The 20,283-nt window shown below is 43.5% G+C and overlaps 1 protein-coding gene across 7 annotated transcripts in view; it reads right to left on the bottom strand.

Moving 5' to 3' along the window:
* Nucleotides 1–20,283, bottom strand: part of RBMS3 (RNA binding motif single stranded interacting protein 3) — a 720,325-nt gene that overhangs the window by 440,504 nt on the left and 259,538 nt on the right. For 2 of the 7 annotated variants that reach the window (XM_087770879.1, XM_009466428.2), the window contains exon 1: nt 14,450–14,937. The exons of the other annotated variants lie outside the window; for them this stretch is intronic. In XM_087770879.1, coding sequence (XP_087627005.1) covers nt 14,450–14,524 — 75 coding nt within the window. In that variant the 5' untranslated portion in view covers nt 14,525–14,937. Of the gene's footprint in view, nt 1–14,449; nt 14,938–20,283 lie in introns of those variants that run through there. 7 annotated transcript variants of the gene reach the window in all.

A 20,283-nucleotide genomic window follows, 5' to 3' on the forward strand; every position in this document is an offset into this window, starting at 1 on the left:
GAGGCTGGTTGATACATCCCAAGCTTTCCAGAAGACTGCATTCTGCTTTTTTGGTGTGACTTTTGAGGCTTACAGGTATACCCGGGTCAGACATTCAAGCTTTCCTCTGCAATCTAGAGGGAGATAAAAATCGGTACATATACAAAACACACATACTGAAAATTTAGATCCTTTTGAACTAATGTACCTTTAGGAATAATAAATTCCTGCCACTTAATATGAGAGCTGGTAACAGACCATAGTAGTGTGTATTTTTTCAAAATGCATGTTTCATAAACTCCACATAACTGCTAGAGAAGCTTCTGTCACATTTCTCCTCGTCTAAGCAAATAATCATTTTCTGATAGCCCTTGCATCCCAAACACTACAAGATTTTTAAAAATTAAAAAGATATATGGGAAGAAATTATGTCCATCTTCATTATCCAAGTTGCCAAAGGCAAACAAACAATAAAGTTATTTAAATAATTAACATTATGCTGCTAACAATATGAAGTGTTACCTGTAAGAGATATAGAAGCATTTGCTTTTAGAAATACATTCTACCACTGCTGTAAAAAAAAATTCCTCCCTTGGTCTCCCAGCCCCCTTTCTTTCCCCCCTATGAAAAAAACAGTAAAAGTGAGAGAAGATTTCCCTGTCAGCTTGTAACTGCTATTAAAAAAAGGTAACATTTAAGCCCTAAGGAGCTCCTGGCCTTCAAAAGTGCAAAGTACATACGGTTCTAGTTGAAGTTAATAGGAGCTGCAGGTGACCAGCATTTCTGACTCTGAGGCCCCAAGCTACTGTACAAAGCACTGTCCCTTTGAAATTTCAGCCTACTTGCTGATGTGCAAGACATATGCATCCCTTTCCCCACAGTATTTACTTTTTAAAAGCACTGAACAGTTGTGGGAAACATGGCTCTCCTGCAATGTTACAGCCCCAGAGAAATGGGAAGCAAGTATGAAAAAATACCAACTCTAATCCTCACTGAGCACGAGCCCCCAGCCATTGCACACCATGATATTTCTAGAGCTCTCATCTGCTGGGAATAGACTTGCTGTCTCACACTGACCTCGGCTGCTTTGCTCTTTTGTCCAGTTCCATTTCGTTCCCCACGAAGCCAGCCAGCAACATCATCTAAGGCTTTATTTTTGAAGCGCCAGCATGCCGACACAGGCACCTCCAGAGCACCGCAGCTTCCTTCGCTTCAGTGCGAACTCCCAAAATCTGCCAGACAGCAACGCATGGGACAACAGCCACCAAACAGCAAGGATGGAGAAATCAAAGCCCAGACAAAGCCCAGGGAAGCATAAAGGTAGTTGTGAACTAAATGTGTGCAACTGCAACCCTAAATATTAGGAAAGAAAATTAAAAAAAAATTAGCAATGCATGAACTGGGAAAGCAGAGTGACTCATTCCCAAGGTGATGGAGTAGCACACAGTATATGGGTAAACAACAGACACCAGTTACCGTCTACCATCCAGGTCCTGGCACTGCTCTGCAGTGCAACCTCCCACTAGGCACTTCACTTTGCTTCTGCTCCTACCCACCTTTGTGAGCCTGCCTTATTTACATTGCTCATAAACTCTTGCAGACAGGGACTATCTCTTACCCTGGTTTTGTATGCAGCTCAGCACAACAGAACTGCACAGTCAGAGGCAGTCTGCAAACAGTAAAACACCATCAAAAAAAAATAAAGAGGGGAAGAGCATCACTGGCTTAGGAATTACAATTGCAATATCTATATTAAAAAAAAAAAAAAAAAAGAATTGTGATGGTCAAATGGCAGAACAAGCACCATGACATACACATAAGCACCAGGTGAAAGAAAAATGAGAACCAGAAGAGCTTTTAAAAGGATGAGAAAAAAAAAACAAAATAAGGGGGGAAAAATCCAAAATGAAGAGAAAATGGTAAAGAGGTAGATTTGCTAAAACACAGAAGATGGACAAATCATAGAATAAAAATAAGGCTTCTGGCTTTCCTGCCATTCTTTTCATGCTAATGGTGCCCACACCTCATGCCTCAGCCTTTTCAAGGTCTGTCCTTGTCACCTAAGCATCCGATTGCCTCTATGCCACTCAGGCTGGTTAAAAAGAAAGCACGAACTTACCTGACAATCTCTCCTGAGAGCAAATCAGAATGTGGGAAAGAGGAGGAAGGAAATAAAATTCACATATCTCTACCCCAGAATAGCTGACTAGCACAGAAAGGAAGTCACCCACTGAAGGTTAAGAAATAATAAACAACTAATAATTTACTCCCTTGCTAAAAGACCAGGAGAGATGAAGCATAAATGCAGTCTTCTTCATTGGCTGTTGTTGGAGCATGGCAGTCATACTTCATTCCTCAAGTCCTATTGTAAAATCACAATCTACATCTTTGTGGCCATTGGCACAGTTTCTTGTTCTGCTTTAAAAACACCAATAATCCACCCTTGTTTGTAGTGTTTTCACATATTTAAAACAACACCCTTGGGACACAAGAAGTTATCAGCATCAGGAATATCACCCATTTCTCTCCCACCCACAACATACCTTTGAGTCAAACAAGCTGTAATTTTTAAAAATGCAGCTACTTCCAACACAACAGTAAGGGAAGCACATATGATCATGTTACAAGCCAAGATGAGAGGAATAAAAAAGTAATGACAACAAAAAAATTTAAAATAAGTGCTGGCAAGACACACAACGTCGGGCACGAGAAAACCAAAGCCAGTTGGCTCTGATGAATCTGTATCTATCAACTACTATTTAGCTAACACCTACCCGTAAATAACTTCTTTGCTATTCCCTTGATGATTAACAGGGTGCTGCAGATTGGAAAAATGACCCTGAAGGATTCAAACACAGACCAGTCCTTACATGATGTTGATCAAATTGTGGCAATCATTTCAAATACCCTTCCCATCAGCGCCTGACAGGAGGCTCCGCAAGGGCCAGCAAGGCTGAGGGCTGTGCGCGGGCACTCTTTGAAAGGGTTTTTCCCTCTGTTACGTGGAAGGATGAAGTAGCCCTTTGCATCCTTATCTAGGTGTCTGCTAAGTTTTTCATGTCTTTTGGAAAAATCTGGGCCAAGCACTGTTTGAATCTCTACAACAGTGCAAGCTGGGCCCTGATCTGCCCCTCACATCACTGGTCACACACCACGAATGTCCTTTTCACCTGGGCACCTTAGTAGGACTGCAGACAACCACCCTCCCCAACACTGAAACAACAGGGAATTCCTCTCCTCCAGAAAGCACCTCCTTTTACCCTGCTCCATTTCTCCTCTTCCCCAACAGAAAGGCTCAAGGGCTGGAAGGCATAATGTTGAACCAGCTAGGCTGGTTCAGGTGCTCACTTCAGGAAAGTGATTTTTTCAAAGTGCTCTGTAATTCTGGATGCCCTATCTAGGAGCCATACTGGGTCTGGCTTCAAATGTTTTTGAGACCTCCATCTCTTAGAGTTGTGGGTACTCAGCACTTCTGGATAACCAGAGATTAACCCACCACCTTCTGCAAATGTTTTCCTTTTATTTTCCCAGCTTTGCCTCCACTCTTACATCACTCACACACTGCATTTGCTCATAAACCAGCAACAACATTCCCCACCTCCAGGTTCTGCCTGAACAGAAAAGGTGTAGATGCTACACAAGTCTATCCCGAAACACTCGATAATCCGTACAGGCTTCTGGAGGCTGAGGCCATTATTTGCACGCAGCCATTACATGAGCAAATAAGGTGTTTAAGGCACCTCTCAGAATGGGCTCTGAAGATTAGTTAATGTTTATACAGCCCACTGAAAACTGAAATGACTGCTACATGCTAAGTATTACCATCACCAGGGATCCATTTAAGTAAAAGCAGGGCAGAAAGTGAAGGAAACAAAACTTATTTCTTCTGTCCAGCACAATTACTGCCAGACTTATGCATGCTAAAAACACCCAATAACCCATCTAACACAGTAAATTAATGTTTATGCTATTAAGTTTAGACAATCTTATGCTGAAAGCTTTTCAAACTACAGGAAATTGCACGTTGAGCAAGGACAACTGTATACAATTACAGTGATTTTGTAAAATGGCAGAGATATAAAGCAGAAACTGAGTGGCCGGCAAGGCTTCTAAATCATACAGATAACAAGTACGTCCTGGCGGGCCAGTAGTCTACAGCTTTCTCACGGCTGCTTCTAGAGACGGGAATTATAGCTGTAATCTCAGAATTCAAGATGACTCAGTGCATTGCACACCTGTATCTGTGAGACAGCGACAGACAGGTGGGATCAGCGTATACCACTACTGCCACCCTGAAGTCACCATACATCAGCCAGATTTATTATTATCCTATCTTACACCACCAGCCAGCACCCATAGTAAAAGCACCACTGAAAAGGACACTTATACTGGAAATATTTGGATTAAGCCCCATGTTTCTTCAGGATGCAAAAGCTCCAAAGAGATACAAAGAGCACAAACACGAAATCCGATGAGTGCGATGCTCTCCCAGGCAGAAAGCTCCCAGCTGCTTTGCTAAAGGCCACAGCAATACGTCTGCTTTATGCTTGTTTGCACGAACGACTGTTTAACAGTACTTAGCACAGCTCTACCTTGACACAGTAAACGTCATCTTAATACAGCCTAGGTAAAGCATTCAGTTTACCAAGTCCTACTGCACGCTTTGTCAAACATCTGAAGGACTGCAGTGCTTCTGACTTTTTTCTGATGTCTTTCAGGTATAGAGCGGTATTAAAGGTAGTTTTCATGAATGCAAAACCAGGCAGGGACTTGTATAAGAGCTATCGGTTCTATTCTTTACCTTATTCATTGTACTGTTCACAGCTCTTTTCATCACCAGTCTCCCCTCCGCTAAACAATTTCAGAAGTGTCATTTGCACAAGAAACCGGTATATATTATACCTTTCAGTTACATATGGTAGATTATCGGTTTGTGTGTATCAGCTAAGCAGAACATTGACAGCTGTGTAGACACATCTCAGCTGATACTAAAAGAAGTCTTGTTGGCAGTTTTGATCTTAAAGTAAATACCCTGAAAAACTTAGCTCTAATTAGGCTGAAAGGCAGATACGATTTTCTGGAATGAACACTAAACGAATGCTGCCGATAACACCATCTTTGCAAAATATCTTGCTTGGTTTGTCTTAAAAAGACAACATTTTCAAGATAAAAATATTCTGACTTACGAGTGATACATCCCTGCTGTTTGTGTTTTCACAAAAATCTGAATTTTGTGTGTCGTGCTTCATTAATATGAAATCACCCTCCTGCATCACAGACGTATTAGCCGAGCTCCAAGTGACCTAATTCATTTTTAATATTTCATAGTTTGTTAAAAGCTGAAACGAGAGACCGCTAACACAGCTCTGACACCCCCTGTCATGAATCAAAAGATGTAGGGAAAAGGTCATGTACTTACTAACTGGCACCAAACCAAATTCATCACTATAACATGAGAGAACAGAAATGAAGACTGCATCGCCCATTATGCTTCTCTCTTCCTAAGAGCATCCATCAACTTGCACGATACCAACAAGCAGAATTTATTTATATGCATGTCCCCAAATAAAAGGTCAGAGAGATGTGAGAAAGAGAAGAAATAAGGATTGCAGCCTTTGTCTAAGCAAGAAGTAGTCCCTTCCCTTTAAAGCAAACTCAGCAGCAACAGCCTTTGAAGACCAAAAGGAGAAACAATTCCCAACCACATAAAGAAACTAACAAGTCCCTTATATGGCTAAGAACTGCAATGCCATTTTTTTTCCGCAGCCGGAAAAATTAGAACGAGAGGGGAAAATAGAGCAAACTTTAAACAGGCAGTTCTCCGAGCACCAGGGAATTCACACAGGCACATCATTCCAGCTTTAAGAACTGCCAAATACTTTCTTCTTTAAAGGGAAGGAGGACATAACACCAGGTGAGTCCCCGAGATCTAGATTTTAACTCTCCTGCTGTAACTATGGATACCTAGCTTTAAAAACCTTTTGCGATGTAGCGGTACATCAGGCTCCCTTATCTCCTCTGCTGGAGGAACACCTCCATCTGAAGTCCCCTAATCTCCCTTTATCTCGCAGGTCACCAATGCACCACCTCAAGGTTTTGCCAGCTCTGGCACCGTGCATCCAAAACAGCCCCCTGCCCTATCCACTGCATCTTCAATCCGCTTCTCACCCTCCGCTAGCCCTGGGGTGAGGGTTGCCAGCTTCTCACCCGGGAAGGCAACTAGATCGCATTGCATGTTGTTTCAAATAACCAAAGAGCTTCTCACAGGGAAGTCAAACGGGAGTCGGTGGTTGATCCAGCCCTGCTGCCTCTCGTCGGCGCGAGGCCGCATGCGGAAAGGTCAGGCTCCCGCGCAGCATCGATACTGAACTTGGAATGGCTCAGCCTGGCTGGTCTCTAAATATAGCTGGGCAGAGGAAGGGCTGTGAAAGGGGGTGGGGAAGGGAGCGGGACAGAAGCCAAATGAGCAATCAGTTAAATAAAACAACATCACGCCGGTCCACCCGTAAGACTCTCCCGCTCTTCTCGGCCACGCTCTGCAGTGGAGTAATCGGAGTATTTAAGTGCAGCTTCAGCATTTAGTCTGTTAATGCACCCACAGAATAAGCACAAACTGCTGCTTGATTTATACTTGGGGAGGGGGGATATGAATCTGTTCAACAACTTTTCTTCTTGAATAAATTTGAATCACAGAGGAGTGACATCACTTCCACTACATGACAGCCCATAAATCATCATCAACCACATGGTACCATCCATAAAACATGTGTCATGGAGACACCGACAAGGAACAAAGTATCAGAGAGCTTTACATCGTAAACATGCACTCTTATGCGTCTTCAGGCTTCTACTATGATCTATATAAGTCAGGTGGTTTATTTCATTTGCTTACATCTGAATGAAGTCAATACAATTAACAGAGGAACCCTTATAGAAAATCTGTCCAAACAATTTCATCTGCATAAATTTACCACAAATGAAACACTTAAAAATGTAAATATTTACTTTTTAAATAAATGACCACATTTGATACTGAAGTTGACTTTACAACAAATAAGCAGGGAGGGAATTTATTCCCACCATGGTTGCAAGCAAGCAAGCACAGAAACAAACAAGGAAGACGAAGAAAGAAAGAAAAAAAAAAAAAAGTCTTTGCATGCGTAAGTAGGAAAAATAATCTTTTTCTCTTATTTGACAGTGTCAGGCCTGAAAAATTTTTCAGCTAATAAAAACTTCTAGGAGAAGAGATTAGACTTTGCTGTAAAGCAACAAAATCAAAAAGACAGTATGGCTGAGGAATTCAACAGGAGCCTCCAATCTGCAGCTACAGATAGGACAAGCAACTTTTGCTTCACTTCTCCGTTTAGAAACACCGACCTCGGAAAAGACCTACACAGAAAACTAACTTGTTTCAAATTTCAAAGAGGCTACACAGTATTTTTATCTTAAGAATTATATAAATAAAAGCAAACCCAGCTCTCTGCTCTATCCTTTACTTTTTGTGGATTAACCACGCTTACTCTCTCACAGAAATTGCTGATCTTCATTATAGGCACTGGGCTCCACGCAAGACATCTCCTATGGCAATCAGACTTCCACTACATATAAATCATAAATCTCAACTGTGGCAGAGAAAGAAACGGACAGAAAGACAGAGCATCTGGTTTTTGCTGCTCATTCTCTAAAATTATAAAGCCGAATAAATAACATTAAATAGAAATTATAGCCATAGAAAACTCAAAATGCTGTTAAATATCAGGTGAGGTATGTCTTCACCCACTCGTACGATGTAGAATCATTTTGATAGACAGTTCTTGTTTCTTTAGACAGTTCTTGTTTCTTTTGTAATCTGTATTATTTTTTTTAAAAACCTGCATATTGTTCAGCTGTCCTGGTTTTGCCATGGAGAACAGTATGTGCTTTGTGGGCCTGATTCTGTCTTACTGAAGACAACGGAAGCTCTTTCATTGATTTCTCAATGGAAGCAGAACAGATCCCTCTTGCTATTACTTCTAGTCAATAATATTATTGTTAATCAGCTACTTAAAATATTGGTATGTCATTCTGCATCAGTAGACACCATTTTCAGGCTGATACCTCGCACATTTAGAGTAGCTCTCTGTGTGAAAGTGTTTACTTCTAAACTTCCCTCCATCACTCAATCTTGCCCATACAAGTGGGAAAGCAATTGCAAAACATCACTACACAAACACTCACAACATAGGCTGTGACAATATCTGAGTAAATCGCTGTTCTCCGTCTCCCTTCTCTGCCCATCTGCAGTCTTTGGTATGGAACAACTATATCATAAAAGCTCTTATTCACACATGCTTTTGATATTACACTATTTAATCACATACAGCTGTAGCTGATGAGACTGTTACAAAACACAGTTTTAATGCAGCACTGGAAGCAAGTTCTGGAGACACATCAACCATTTTCCTCTACATAAAATTTCTAACATTAAAAGACTTTTCTTCAAGAAAAGCAAAACAGAAAAATAATAATAATAAAGACAGCCCACTCATTTTTTTTTTTAAATCTGCTTCTCTTCCTGGACACTCCGGAATGGGCTTGTTTGCAAGTGAACTCAAAGTCCCTGCCTGGAGTATAGATAGTGACAAACCCACTTCCCCCACACCAAAAAAAAATAAAAAATTACAAAACCCTGCTTGCAATTATATGCAAAGGGAACACTATCCAGGCTACTTACAGCAAGACCTGAAATGAACTCAGGCATCCTACGTGGAACACATCTTTTCTTATCTGGTTTTTAATTCATGGAAATTTAAGAACTGAGAGTCTGATGATTTTTACCAAGATACCTGAATTAAAGTGCGAATATACCATCAGGCTTACTTTGAAAGGCCCCCATGCATTAAAAACCAAACCAGACCAGTTCTGAAGCATTGTACTTTACTTTTGAAGGGGCACCTTGTATAAGGCATTCTAAGTTGTAACTGTTAACACACAGCATTCGCCTCAGCAAGATCTATGTAGCCTAATCTGGCAAATGCTTGTAACTCCCATCTTCTGTTATGGAAGTAAAATATATGCTTGCAAAATAAATCTCCGTAGCATACAGTAATACACAAATATTCCAAAGAGTAAAAATTTAAACTTTCCTTTCCCATAGTTGTTGGGGGTTTTTGGTTTTTTTTTCTTGTTGTTGTTGTTTTTGTTTTTTTAAATCTAAACAGACTTGCATTAAGACAACACATGAAAGGAAGATCAACTAAAAGATTCCACATTATTTTAATATATATCATGGTGTCCCTTACAGCAGAAAAAGTATTTTTATGCAGGCATGTAAGGATAAATGGCAAACAGAAATGGAAAACAAACCAGTTCATATATTTCTGCATTTTTCAGAAGAACATAACTTTTATCTTCCTTATTGTTTAAAGCAACCGGCAAAATACTAGAGTTAGATATTTTTATTACCATCAAAATTACAGCCAGGCTTAAATATTTTTAAATGGCATTTAAACGAATTCATATTTCTTTCGGGCAGCTCTTGGAGGCATTTAAAACACGCTGCAATGTACTGAATCAAACAGGGGCTAAGTGCGAACGAACTTCATTCCTAGAAATGCATTTCTCTATTTGCAAGTGTTTGCCTTTACTTTGGCACGATCACATGGGCTCCAGCTAGACTTTTGAGCTCTGGCAGCAATCCAAGCTGCAGATGGTTGGAAATGCAGCCTGAAATCAGTGTGTGGTTGATGAATTACTCCTTACACCTGACCCCTGCTTCACACCAGGCACCAAACACAATCTGAACACTACCAGCCAGAGAAGCCCTGTCAGGCATCTCTGTATCTGGAACACTTTCTTCAAGGCCTTCTGTATGGCCAGATGGCCAAACATGGGGAATGCGGTAAACCCACTAAACAGAAACGTGAGTGAAAAAAAAGCACGGGATTTGTAGGTACAAGGTGAAGAGAGGCAAGAGCTTTGCGCCAATTCCAAAAATACACCTTCTAAAAGAGGCTGATGGAGCGAGGCGTGCTCATGGCACGCAACTGAAAGAGGTCCCCGATTCCTTCGTGCCAAAGGATGCCCTAAAAATGGCAAAAAGGAAACAAGACACATACACACACCCAAATGTGTACCTGTAAAATGACTTTATCGAGCTTAAACTCTTCTGAGTACACCTGTTTGAATTTTCCCAATTGTTTTTTCCTCAGCTGGGGCGCATATCTGTCACTTCAAAGACATGCTCATTAAGCCACTCTTGCCTGCAGCCCAGTCTGCACGCTTTTCACATCCATAGAGACAGGATTTTATTCACATTATGTGTTGGGAAATCACACTTCTTCCTTTTGCATGTGTTCACATGTGCATCAGGCATATAGAGATGAAGAGGTATCGTGGGTACAGTAAGCGCCACCTCTTCACTTGGGGTATGCTGCCCAGTCAGAAGGCTGAAAGAGTCAACACCGTGAGAATTAAACTACCAAACCCGAACCACGACTAATAGATAGGAAATATCTGGAGAATGCATGAAAGCAAACTGCACGGCAATAGCTGCTAAACTGGCATATTTTTTACCCCAAATGCAGGTACAGAGATCGTAAACCAAACAACTCCTGTCAGCAGGTAACTGTGGCACCTCCTCCTTTCTACCCAAGTGATTCAGGTTTTTTTCAGTAGACTGCTTGCAGAGAAAGCTTACCCCAGCTCTAGGTCTAATCATAAGCTGCAGAGGACAAAGATAAAACACAGTGTCTACTCAATTAAAGAGGCTCTTTCAGATATACTCAAATAGTTCGGTTAATATTTTTCCCGCTTTTTCACATCATTACATGATATTTCATAGTGCTTAGTTTTGTTTTTCACTGGGCAAAATGGCAAAGAGAAGAGAATTTGCTTTGGCAAGCAAGAAACTGAAGAAATAAATTCAGACCACAATGCAAGATTTGGCATCATTACCATTTCATATGTGACAATTTACAACAGACTCCTGTAAACCAGTTGTTTGAGTAGTTACACCATCAGCAAGGGTGCAACTAAGGACATTTATTTAACGTCTCAAAATAAAATAAAAAACTACTATAGATTCTCATCAGATACACACGAGCTGAACCACCTCCGTGCAATATTCTTTGCAGCAAGAACGCAAGACTATCCTTCGCTTAGAACAGTAACCAAAAAATGTTTATTCTGAAATAAACTCCTAGGACAACTGGACTCCGCTCTCAAGATCTGCCAAAAGAAGTTCTAACACTATACTTTCGAACTGCAGTTGTCAGACAGCGTCATGCCAAAATGAGAAAAATCAGGTTATGTCTTTCCTCAAACTCAGTGCTTGTCCTTAAGAGACATATTAAATTCCTTGCAATTGTCTCGTAAAAATTGACCTTCCCCTCCCCCCTCTTTTCATTTTTGGATGACAACGGGTTTGTCTAAACCTGTAATTAAAGTTTTAGCTTCAGCGGTGGCATCTGATAATGAAGGAGCACAAGTAAATTGAATAATAAGAGTGCGTGCTTCATGTTCCACAAAAGGCTACAAAACACTAAAAACTTAAAGCAATCAGACAAACATATGGAATCCATTTTTTCTATTTATAATCCCATTACCCATATAGCTATTCATTTACACCATTTCTGCACAACAACACGCTAGCTACATTACAAGACACAAACACAGAGTGCAGACTGAGATCTTGCGCAGCTCCGTGCTCCCCCGTGAGAAGGACGTGATGTACAGTAACGCGGTACTTCTCAAAGAAGAGCCGAGACAACTTCACCAAACAAGCGAAGCAAAAGCAGCGCTTCACCCAAACGCGCCAGGGAACACAAATTTCCAAACTTTGCCTGCTGAACGCGCTGCCCGTCTGCGTTTCAGAGGCCGTACGCAAATGCCATAAGAAAGCCTAGAATTTCTTTCTTAATTACAAATGAATGCACGCCCCCTCTGCGTGCATGACTATGAGCATAAAAACACATTCTTTCTGGAGAGCTGAATCCTACCATGCTCGGTACAAAGAGCGGTTTTTGGAAAATAAAAAGCTGGAGCTCACAGGACAGCTGGAATCATACAGGGGTTTATTAATATGTGTTGCTCTAATAGGCATGATAAAAGATACAGCTCTCCACCACAATGTTATTTGATTACCCGACTATTAGCTTTAGACATACAATGGATCTAACTGCTTTAAAATGTCCCAGAAGCTGATGACTAGCTTTAAGGTAACAAAATCCAGATGCTGCCCGTCTGCACTGCTCTAAACTCGTAAGGTCTATAGAAGAGAAATACTTGTACACGTGTGTATATATATATGCGTGTGTATATGCGTTTATTATTTAGGTTTTACATATGCTCTTAACTGTAGAGCAAGGGAAAAAAGAAAAATTAATGCCATATAAAATGTATCACCAATTTGAAATTTTACCTGTCCTTACAGTAACAGTGCATGTGTGCAATGACAGACGCACATGACTTTTCACGGGGTTGATAATTTTATATACCGGCTATAAAAGTGCATTTAATTTATTTTTTTAAAGCATTGGGTAAAAAAAAAAGCCACGGTACAGAAAAGCTATTATTACTATTTTAAGCTCAAATACAGGCTTAAACGCCTCAAAAAGCTTATTTTACAAAAGTTAAAAAAATGAGCAAAAAAGAAAAAAAAAAAAAAGGACTACTGGCAAAACGTAAGCTACGTGAGTAAAAGGCACGGAATGTCCAATATTTCTCCTCCAATACTCGAGGCTATTGTTCTTTCAAAAAAACACCATCAATTGTTTCATGTCCTTGGCTTGCCAGGTTTTGAGGAATAGCATCAGTCTATGTCCCCCAATCCCCCAAACAGTTAAAGCTATAGGCAATATTGCAGTCAAGCTAGCGACCGGCTGCTGCTGCAAGAGCAACAATACACCCTAAATGGTCACAAAGGTAAAATGCAATTTAGATCGACCTTGAAAGGAAATAAGAAAGAAAGAAAAAAAAAGCCAAAAATCACTCCTAAATACAAAATTAAAAAAGGCTAAATTTTATACCAGAAAAAAATTGCACGATACAGTGAAAGAAACAGGAGAGCAAAGAAGCGAGAGGTAACCCTGCCGTGAATTACAAGGCTGTAATCATATTGAGTGGTTCTGGTGTCATCGCAACTCCAACCAGCCTGAATCACAGTTTTGACAATTAGTTAATTTATATGATGCAGTAGTCAGGCTATAAAGGTTAAGAGTAAAGAAATTTTATTAACAAGGAAATATGACTTATCCTTTCAGAACTGCAGCCAGATCAACATGCTTCAAACCAAAAGTCTGGAGAAGTCAGCCTCCCCCATGGCACTTCACCACACACAGACGCACACGTCAAACGTCCCATGTGTTAGATTTGCCAGAGAAGCACAGTGTGTATATGTGCATGCAGTGCCATACGCCTGTGTGTGTGCCCTGCCTAATTCTTTTACCCCTGAAGGACGTTAGTTTATTGACTGAAACTGTTAATCTGTGGCTGTGAGGTCATACTTGAGAACAGTATTTTTTTCCCCCCCCTCCTTTTTTTTCCTTTTTAAATACAGTGTCCTAACAGGGTTTGCAAACTTTCGGTTTAGGGATTTCTTTTGTTACTGTCCCTTGGTCGCACAGGAAATCTTTTCAGACAGCAGACTATTATACAATAGCATTAGAAAAATAAAGCTTTAATTAACTAACTCGTGGCCAGGTAGCACCGACTTCACTCAGCCTCTCTAGGAGATGCAGGCCTGCTTTCCAGCCTGCTGGCATTTTAAAAATTATTAAGAAAAAAAGAAAGAAAAAGGAAGCGTGTGCGCTTGGATACGCTCTCTGAAAGTAGCTACCCTCTGTTTCTAGACCTTTTAAATGCAACAGAGTGCAGACGTATCACCCTCAATATTTAATGAAATACTAAAAGCAGCGCAATGCACTGAAACAAACTCCACCAGATTTGCAGTCGGTTAGCTCCGAGCTCTCCTCCGAGCTCCACAGCATCTCCTCCTCAGCTGATTAAAAGTTTGAGTTGCCACAGACAGCTTTTCTAACGGCGAAATGCTTTTAAGCTCCGAATAAACAGCAGAATCACTGGATGAGCCACCAAAACAGTGTTCCGTGCCTGATGCTGTCCAGAGCAATCTTTATCCCATACCATAATAAACACGCTACCTGCCCGGTGTTACGATGGCGTTAACCACACCGGTCTCCCCAAACAATAAAAGGAATTAGCCGACGCCAGCAGCCCTTGAGGGGGAAAAAAAAAAAAAAATTAAATAAAGAAACGAAGGGGAGGGCAGACAGTAACCTTCCTGCCTCCCTCACGCCCGCTTTCTGCCTACCAGCTCGGCTCTGCGCGACACCGAACCCGAGGAGGCGACGGAAAAAGGAAAAGAAAAAAAAAAAAAAAAAAAAAAAAATCGCCAGCCAGAAGAGGCGAGCCCGCAATTTGCGCCGCTCCGCTCTCCATCACCCGCCAAGCGCCCGGCCCCGCCGTCCCCTACCTTGGTTTGGAGATAGTGGGGGTAGTAGTAGGTGTACTGGGGGTACATTGGCTGCTGGTCCAGGCGTTTGCCCATGTAGCTGGAGTCCTTCTGGCTGGTGCAGGGAACTCGTTGGCAGGGTGTAGTGCCCCAGGCCCTTTCTTCCTCTCACGCCGCTATTCCTGACAGCGCCGGGCGACGGAGGAGGCTGCCGAGACTTCCTCGCCGTCTACCGCCCGCTACTTCCAGCGCAGCCAACACCGCGCACGCACGCACATATATGTGTGTGTGAGGAGCGGGGTGCGTGTGCGTGTGCGTGGGGCTGGGTGGGTGGAAGCCCCCTGCCCGGCGGCCCGCGGCGGAGCAGCCCGCCTCCCCCGCTGGCAGCAGCGTGCCTCCGGCGCTGCCCGCTGCCCGCCTCGGGAGGGAAACGTCCTGCGAGAGGAGCCGGGAAGACAGTGTAACTCCAAACCTCCGCAGAGCCGCTCGCTCTCCCCGTCCTCTCCTCGGCTCGCCCCGCTCTCGAGCCCTCCCCTCTCGCTCCCCACCCACCCCCCTTCCCACAAAAAAAAAAAAAAAAAAAAAGAAAAAAAAAGAAAAAATAAAAAAAAAATAAAAAGAACAGAAAAAAAAAGGGAGGGGGAGGGAAGAGCCTTGCCCAGCCTAGTTGCCGCTGCCTCCCTCCCGGTGTGACAGGGTGCTCGGGCCTCGTCCTGTCTTTCATTCAAACCCCCTCCGCGCCGCGCCGCCGGTGGGAGGGACCTCGGCGCGCCGCTCCCCCGGGAGGCCGGCGCAGGCCGCGCGGCCGCCTCCGCCCGCCCCCGCCGCCGCGCCCGCGCCTCCCCCCTCCCCGCGCCCCGCCGCCGCCCCGGCCCCGGCCCCGGCCCCGGCCCCCGCCCGGGCAGGAGGCGCCGAGAAGCGGCCGTGGGACTCGGGAAATCCTAACGCTGGGGGGGCGGGGGAGGAGGGAGAGAAGCCCCGCAAGGCGGGTTTGGTTTTTTTCTTTTTCGTTTTTTTTCTTTTTTTTGTAAGAAACAGGCAGGGGAAGGTCACGGAGCCCGATCGCCGCGCGGGGAAGTCGTCGTCGTCCCCCCCCCGGCCTCCTCAGAAAACTACTCCGTGCCGTCATCCGGCACTTCGCGGAGAGGCGACCCGGGGCCAGACATATTAAATACATACTTTGTGAGACCGCTTATATAAGACTCGGGTTTATTTAAAGTTGGAACAAAATGGAGGAAGAGGGTGAAGAGGAAACTCGCCCGGCCTGACTTACGGGTGCCTTCAGCCAGACGTGTGAACATACCACCGTGCCACAACAAAACTTACCCGCCGCTCCGTTCCCCCCCCCGCCCCCCCCCCCCCCAAAACGGGCGGGCTCCCCCGGCCGCCGCAGGCCCCGCCGCCCCCGCCCGCAGCCGCCCGGGCCCAGGTGAGGGCCAGGTGCGCACCCGCAGCCGGCGGGCAGCCCCACACCTGCCGCACATCCCAGCCGGGCTGGACCCCTGGTCGGCACAGCGGTCCCAAATATTTATCCTCCGAAAGACGGGAAGGAAGAGTATGTCTTGCAACAGGACTATAAATCACCACCAAGAAAGTGCGTGAATAACAAAACGTTTCCTCTGGTACACGAATCCCAGCGTTTCTCCTTTTTTTAAATCACTTATTCCTTTAACACGTCATCAGATTCCTGGGCCTTTCTACAGTGGCTTTGCCTATTTATAAATTGGGGGGGGGGGGGGGGGGGGGGAATGTGGGGCAGCAGTTTCTTTTTGTTTTTATTTAAATCATCGGTAGTATGGCAGCAGGATTGTCAGCTGCTGTATTATCAACCAAATTGCTTCAGAAAAAAAAAAGAATTATAAAAAGAATTTCTTTAAAGGGACACTTCTCAAGGCTGGTAGAGCTAAAATTAGACTTGCCAGCTGTGTTTTGGTTCGTGGGCACGTGCTTGCACATGACAGGAACATGGAAATATCACGCTTTACTCTGGCAGTTTGCTGTTCTCGTAAGCAGCGGGTTTTGTTATGGATTCCTGTAACTGCCCCATAGCTGGTTAGTTCACGAGCAAAAGAAAGCAGCTGAGGGAAACAGGCAGTGCGGGAAGCTATACACGTGCTCAAAATACTGCCTATACATCTGCGTATACTAGACAGATAAACTGTGCTTTCATCACCAGGCGTTGATAATTATTGGCATTTAGGTACCAGTCCTGTGTCACACGGTAGGAACAAGGTGCCACTCTTACACAAGTATCTGCCCCGTGTTTCAGGAGAAAAACTTTTGCAAAATGAGTGCTCTGGTCCCAGAGCACTGGGCGGGTATTAACCTGGCGCTCTCACCCATCCAGAGGAGCACTGTGGAGCACTGCCACTGCCCCAGCTTCCAAACGTCCCAAAACGGATTCAGAAGAAAGGCCAGGTTGGGTAAACTACTGAGCATTTTCAATTCCCACTGAAGGCTAAGCTGGCCAGGACCGTGTGCTCCCTCGGAAGCTCAGACCACAGGTGAATGAAGAAAAAAGACGGAACGGGAGGAGAAGCCTGCAATTGCCGGCTCCCAGCCCTGTGGTTTATATTGCTGCTCAGCTTTAAATACGCTGCCTCCCATGGTGGTGTGTGATACTCCAGTGATACTCTTGCTTGCGCTCTTTTTTCTCCCCCCTCCCCCCCCCGCTTTCCCCGAGGGTGAAATAGGCTATTTGAGGGTTGGTATCTGCAGAAGTGAATAGTGATTACTTGACGGTAGGTGATGATACTTTGAGCCTGACAACTTTCAGATTGTTCTTTCAACTGCCAGAATTAAGTTGTTGTGCTTCTCTCCCCACCTTCTCACTTTTCCCTCAGGATATTAACGCAGTTTTTCTTTCTAAGCGGTTTGCTTGTAGAAGTGGATGTAACCAGATTTGGGGGAAGAAAGAACCTATGTGTACAGGGTGAAATAAAAAAGAAATACTAAGGAAGTAGAAAACTGCGCATTCTGACCAAGAGATCTACTGAACATGCAAGGTTTGCTGTGGCCATCATTTTAAGTCCAGGAAGGACCATTTTGGCTATGTCACCTGACTATTGTGAGTATTTCACGTCATGCCATAACATTTCAACGCAAGATTTCCACACCTCACCCATCACATCCACTGGCCAGTAGCGCCAGCAGTTCTCGCAACTAGGAAAAGGTCAGGAGCTGCAGGAGAAGCTGGACCGTGACCTGAGTGGTTAACAGTTCCACCTTCCTCCTGCTCTCTCGCAGCAAAAGTCTTAAATATGCAGATGGTTTGGATTTCCCGTTTCACCTGTAATCCTGATGTGGTGCTGAGCAAGTCTCTGCTGCTGAGCAAGTCTCTGCTGTTTGTTCCAAGTGCTCAGCACCTTGCACGATTGAGCTTTCAAAGATGCAAGATAGAGCGGAGGCAGTAAAAATAGGAATTCAATATAAAAGAGTGGGGGGCCAAGAGGAGAAGACAGGAGGCAATATAGCGTAGCAAAAATGCAAATGAACAGCCACAAAGCAGATTTAGATAGCACACGGCCTCTGAACAAATGCTAGCGCTGGAAAATGGAAAATTTCCATTTGCAAAATACAGACATCAAAAAGATCATCTGTGACTCGGGAGCACACTGTTTAAATAGAATCCCCTTCGTTTTCTGGCCTGTGCATTTGAATAACCGAATCCACTTGCAAACTGAAATAGCAGTTTGCCTACCGAGTGTTAAGTTTAAATGTTCCTCCAAAGAAAAGACAAGCTGTTCGATCCCAGTGAGCAACAGTGAGCAAACTTCACAACTTTTTTTTCCTCCTATTATCGAGCCCCAGCCAGGCCCACTCGCGGGAATCCAGCGAGCGAGCCGAACCCCAGCGCACCGCCGAAGGCGCTGCTGCCACCCGTGTCACCGAGCGGGAGATTCACAAGACAGCCGAGCAATAAGGATCACTTCAATGGGAAATTTAGAAATGAAATAAAACAAATGGGAACATATCAACTGTAAACCAGACAGCGAAATACATTCAAAGGTAGGCGCCAAAGGATATTAACTCGGCAACAACCAAAGCCGTGGATAAGAAACCCGGAGTTAACTGACAGGAGAAAAAAAAGAGAATGCTTCTCTTGGCAGCCTGAAGTACAGAAATTACATATGTTTGGATGTATTTTTACCTTTCATAAAATGCAGATTTTTCTTCATTCACAAAAAGTGAATTAAAAGACAAAAGTAGAAGCTTAGTAGGAGATCGTAATTCAGGGGCTCTTCTTTGCTAAAATACAGTTCTACATGTACTTTTTTCGTTTTCTATTTTTTAAATAAGCTTTTTACCTACCCTATGAAAGCCTTCTAAAGTCACAGGTATCAGAATCAAGGTGCAATTCAAACATTTTCTAGGTCCTTGCCCTTGAAAAGCAGCAATACGTATCCTAGAACTATTAAACTTTGACAAAATTATGTTAAAATTGCCTAAGTCAGGACTAGGGAAAATTTGCTTGCTGGGCGGTGGAAATACAGCTGCCACCACCTAAAGCAATAGAATAGGTTAAAGGAAAAAAAAAGAACAACAATTATCTTGAGCTTATATTTTTGACATTGTCTTTCTGCTTTTATTCTGTTTACTCATTAAAGCTGTTTCAAAGGAGACCATAGTGATGCTTGACAGCTTGTTTACAATGGGTTACAAGAAGAATACTGATTTTATTTCTAGATCTGTCAGCTCCTTCAGTCCAGGTACCTTAAAACTATATTGATGAACACAGAATCTTGCTATTTAATAGTTCATTAATCAAGCTGATTTGCCTAAGGATAGCTAACTGAATTTCTAACAAGCGATACATCCTGGTGCAACCATCAGTAAAAGCATGTGATAACCGTGGAGGAGGTAGGGGGAAAAAGACACAGAAGAACGAAACACTTAGCTTAACAATAACAGCATTAAGTGTCTGGGATCAACAAAACCTCTCTGCGGTGGGGGATGCCACCATTTTCACATGTCCTCCTCTCACGAGAGACCAGACACCACCGAGGGTGGCTTTCCCCACACACGCACACCTCCCGCCTGCATGAAAAATGGGCCAGCTTTGCCCTCCACACTTCAGCACTAACCATCGCAACACCACAAAGTCTAGAATTAGGCAGAGCTGCAGATGGCCCAGAGTAAATCTGAAAGAGTTAACGTATGAGATTTTGGACAACAGCAAAGGCTTGCCATCTGCCTATCATGAGGTTTCATCATTTTTCACTTTATCTTCTTATTTCTTAATGCTATGGCTCAGGTATTTCCGTTGGTCTACTTTTACATAAAGGCCCAATCCTAAAGGAAATCTTCAGACATCAGCAGAATGAAAAAATTTGGGAAAAAGCGAGCAACGGTGAACATTCACTGCTACCAAATTGTTTGTGTTTTCCATCTGATACAATCTCTTACCTGCACAAGCAAATGAAACTAGCAGCCAGTTTTACAGACAGCCCAAAGTTGTGCATTAAAGTCCTCTTTCTGCAGATGCTAATGGATACAACCAAAGTAAATAATATTATCTTATTCTTTTGTCTACAGTCTGTTGCCTACGCATCTCGGAATGCTTTGCAAGTATTAATTCATTCTGTGATGTGGGAGGGAATTAAGTGGAAGAGACGCCCCAGTTGTCGCAAAGAACGGTGGGTTCCTCTCTCCTCACAAGCCCTCGTCGCATGGTAAAGGCCGAAGCAAACACGACTGATGGGGAGAAGGACTGGTACTTCCTTTCCGTTCTGGTGGTTCACCAGGAGAGAAGGTGGTGCAATGGCAGAGAAATGCAACATGAAGAAACGGGAGAGGAACACTGGCTGTAGCGTATCGCTGCTGTACCCTTATATAGGATCCCACATCAATAATTT

The sequence above is a fragment of the Nipponia nippon genome, unplaced genomic scaffold (assembly GCF_047370975.1).
Source record: "Nipponia nippon isolate SJK-2023a ecotype South Korea unplaced genomic scaffold, ASM4737097v1 scaffold_1, whole genome shotgun sequence".
Taxonomy (NCBI): Eukaryota; Metazoa; Chordata; class Aves; order Pelecaniformes; family Threskiornithidae; genus Nipponia; species Nipponia nippon.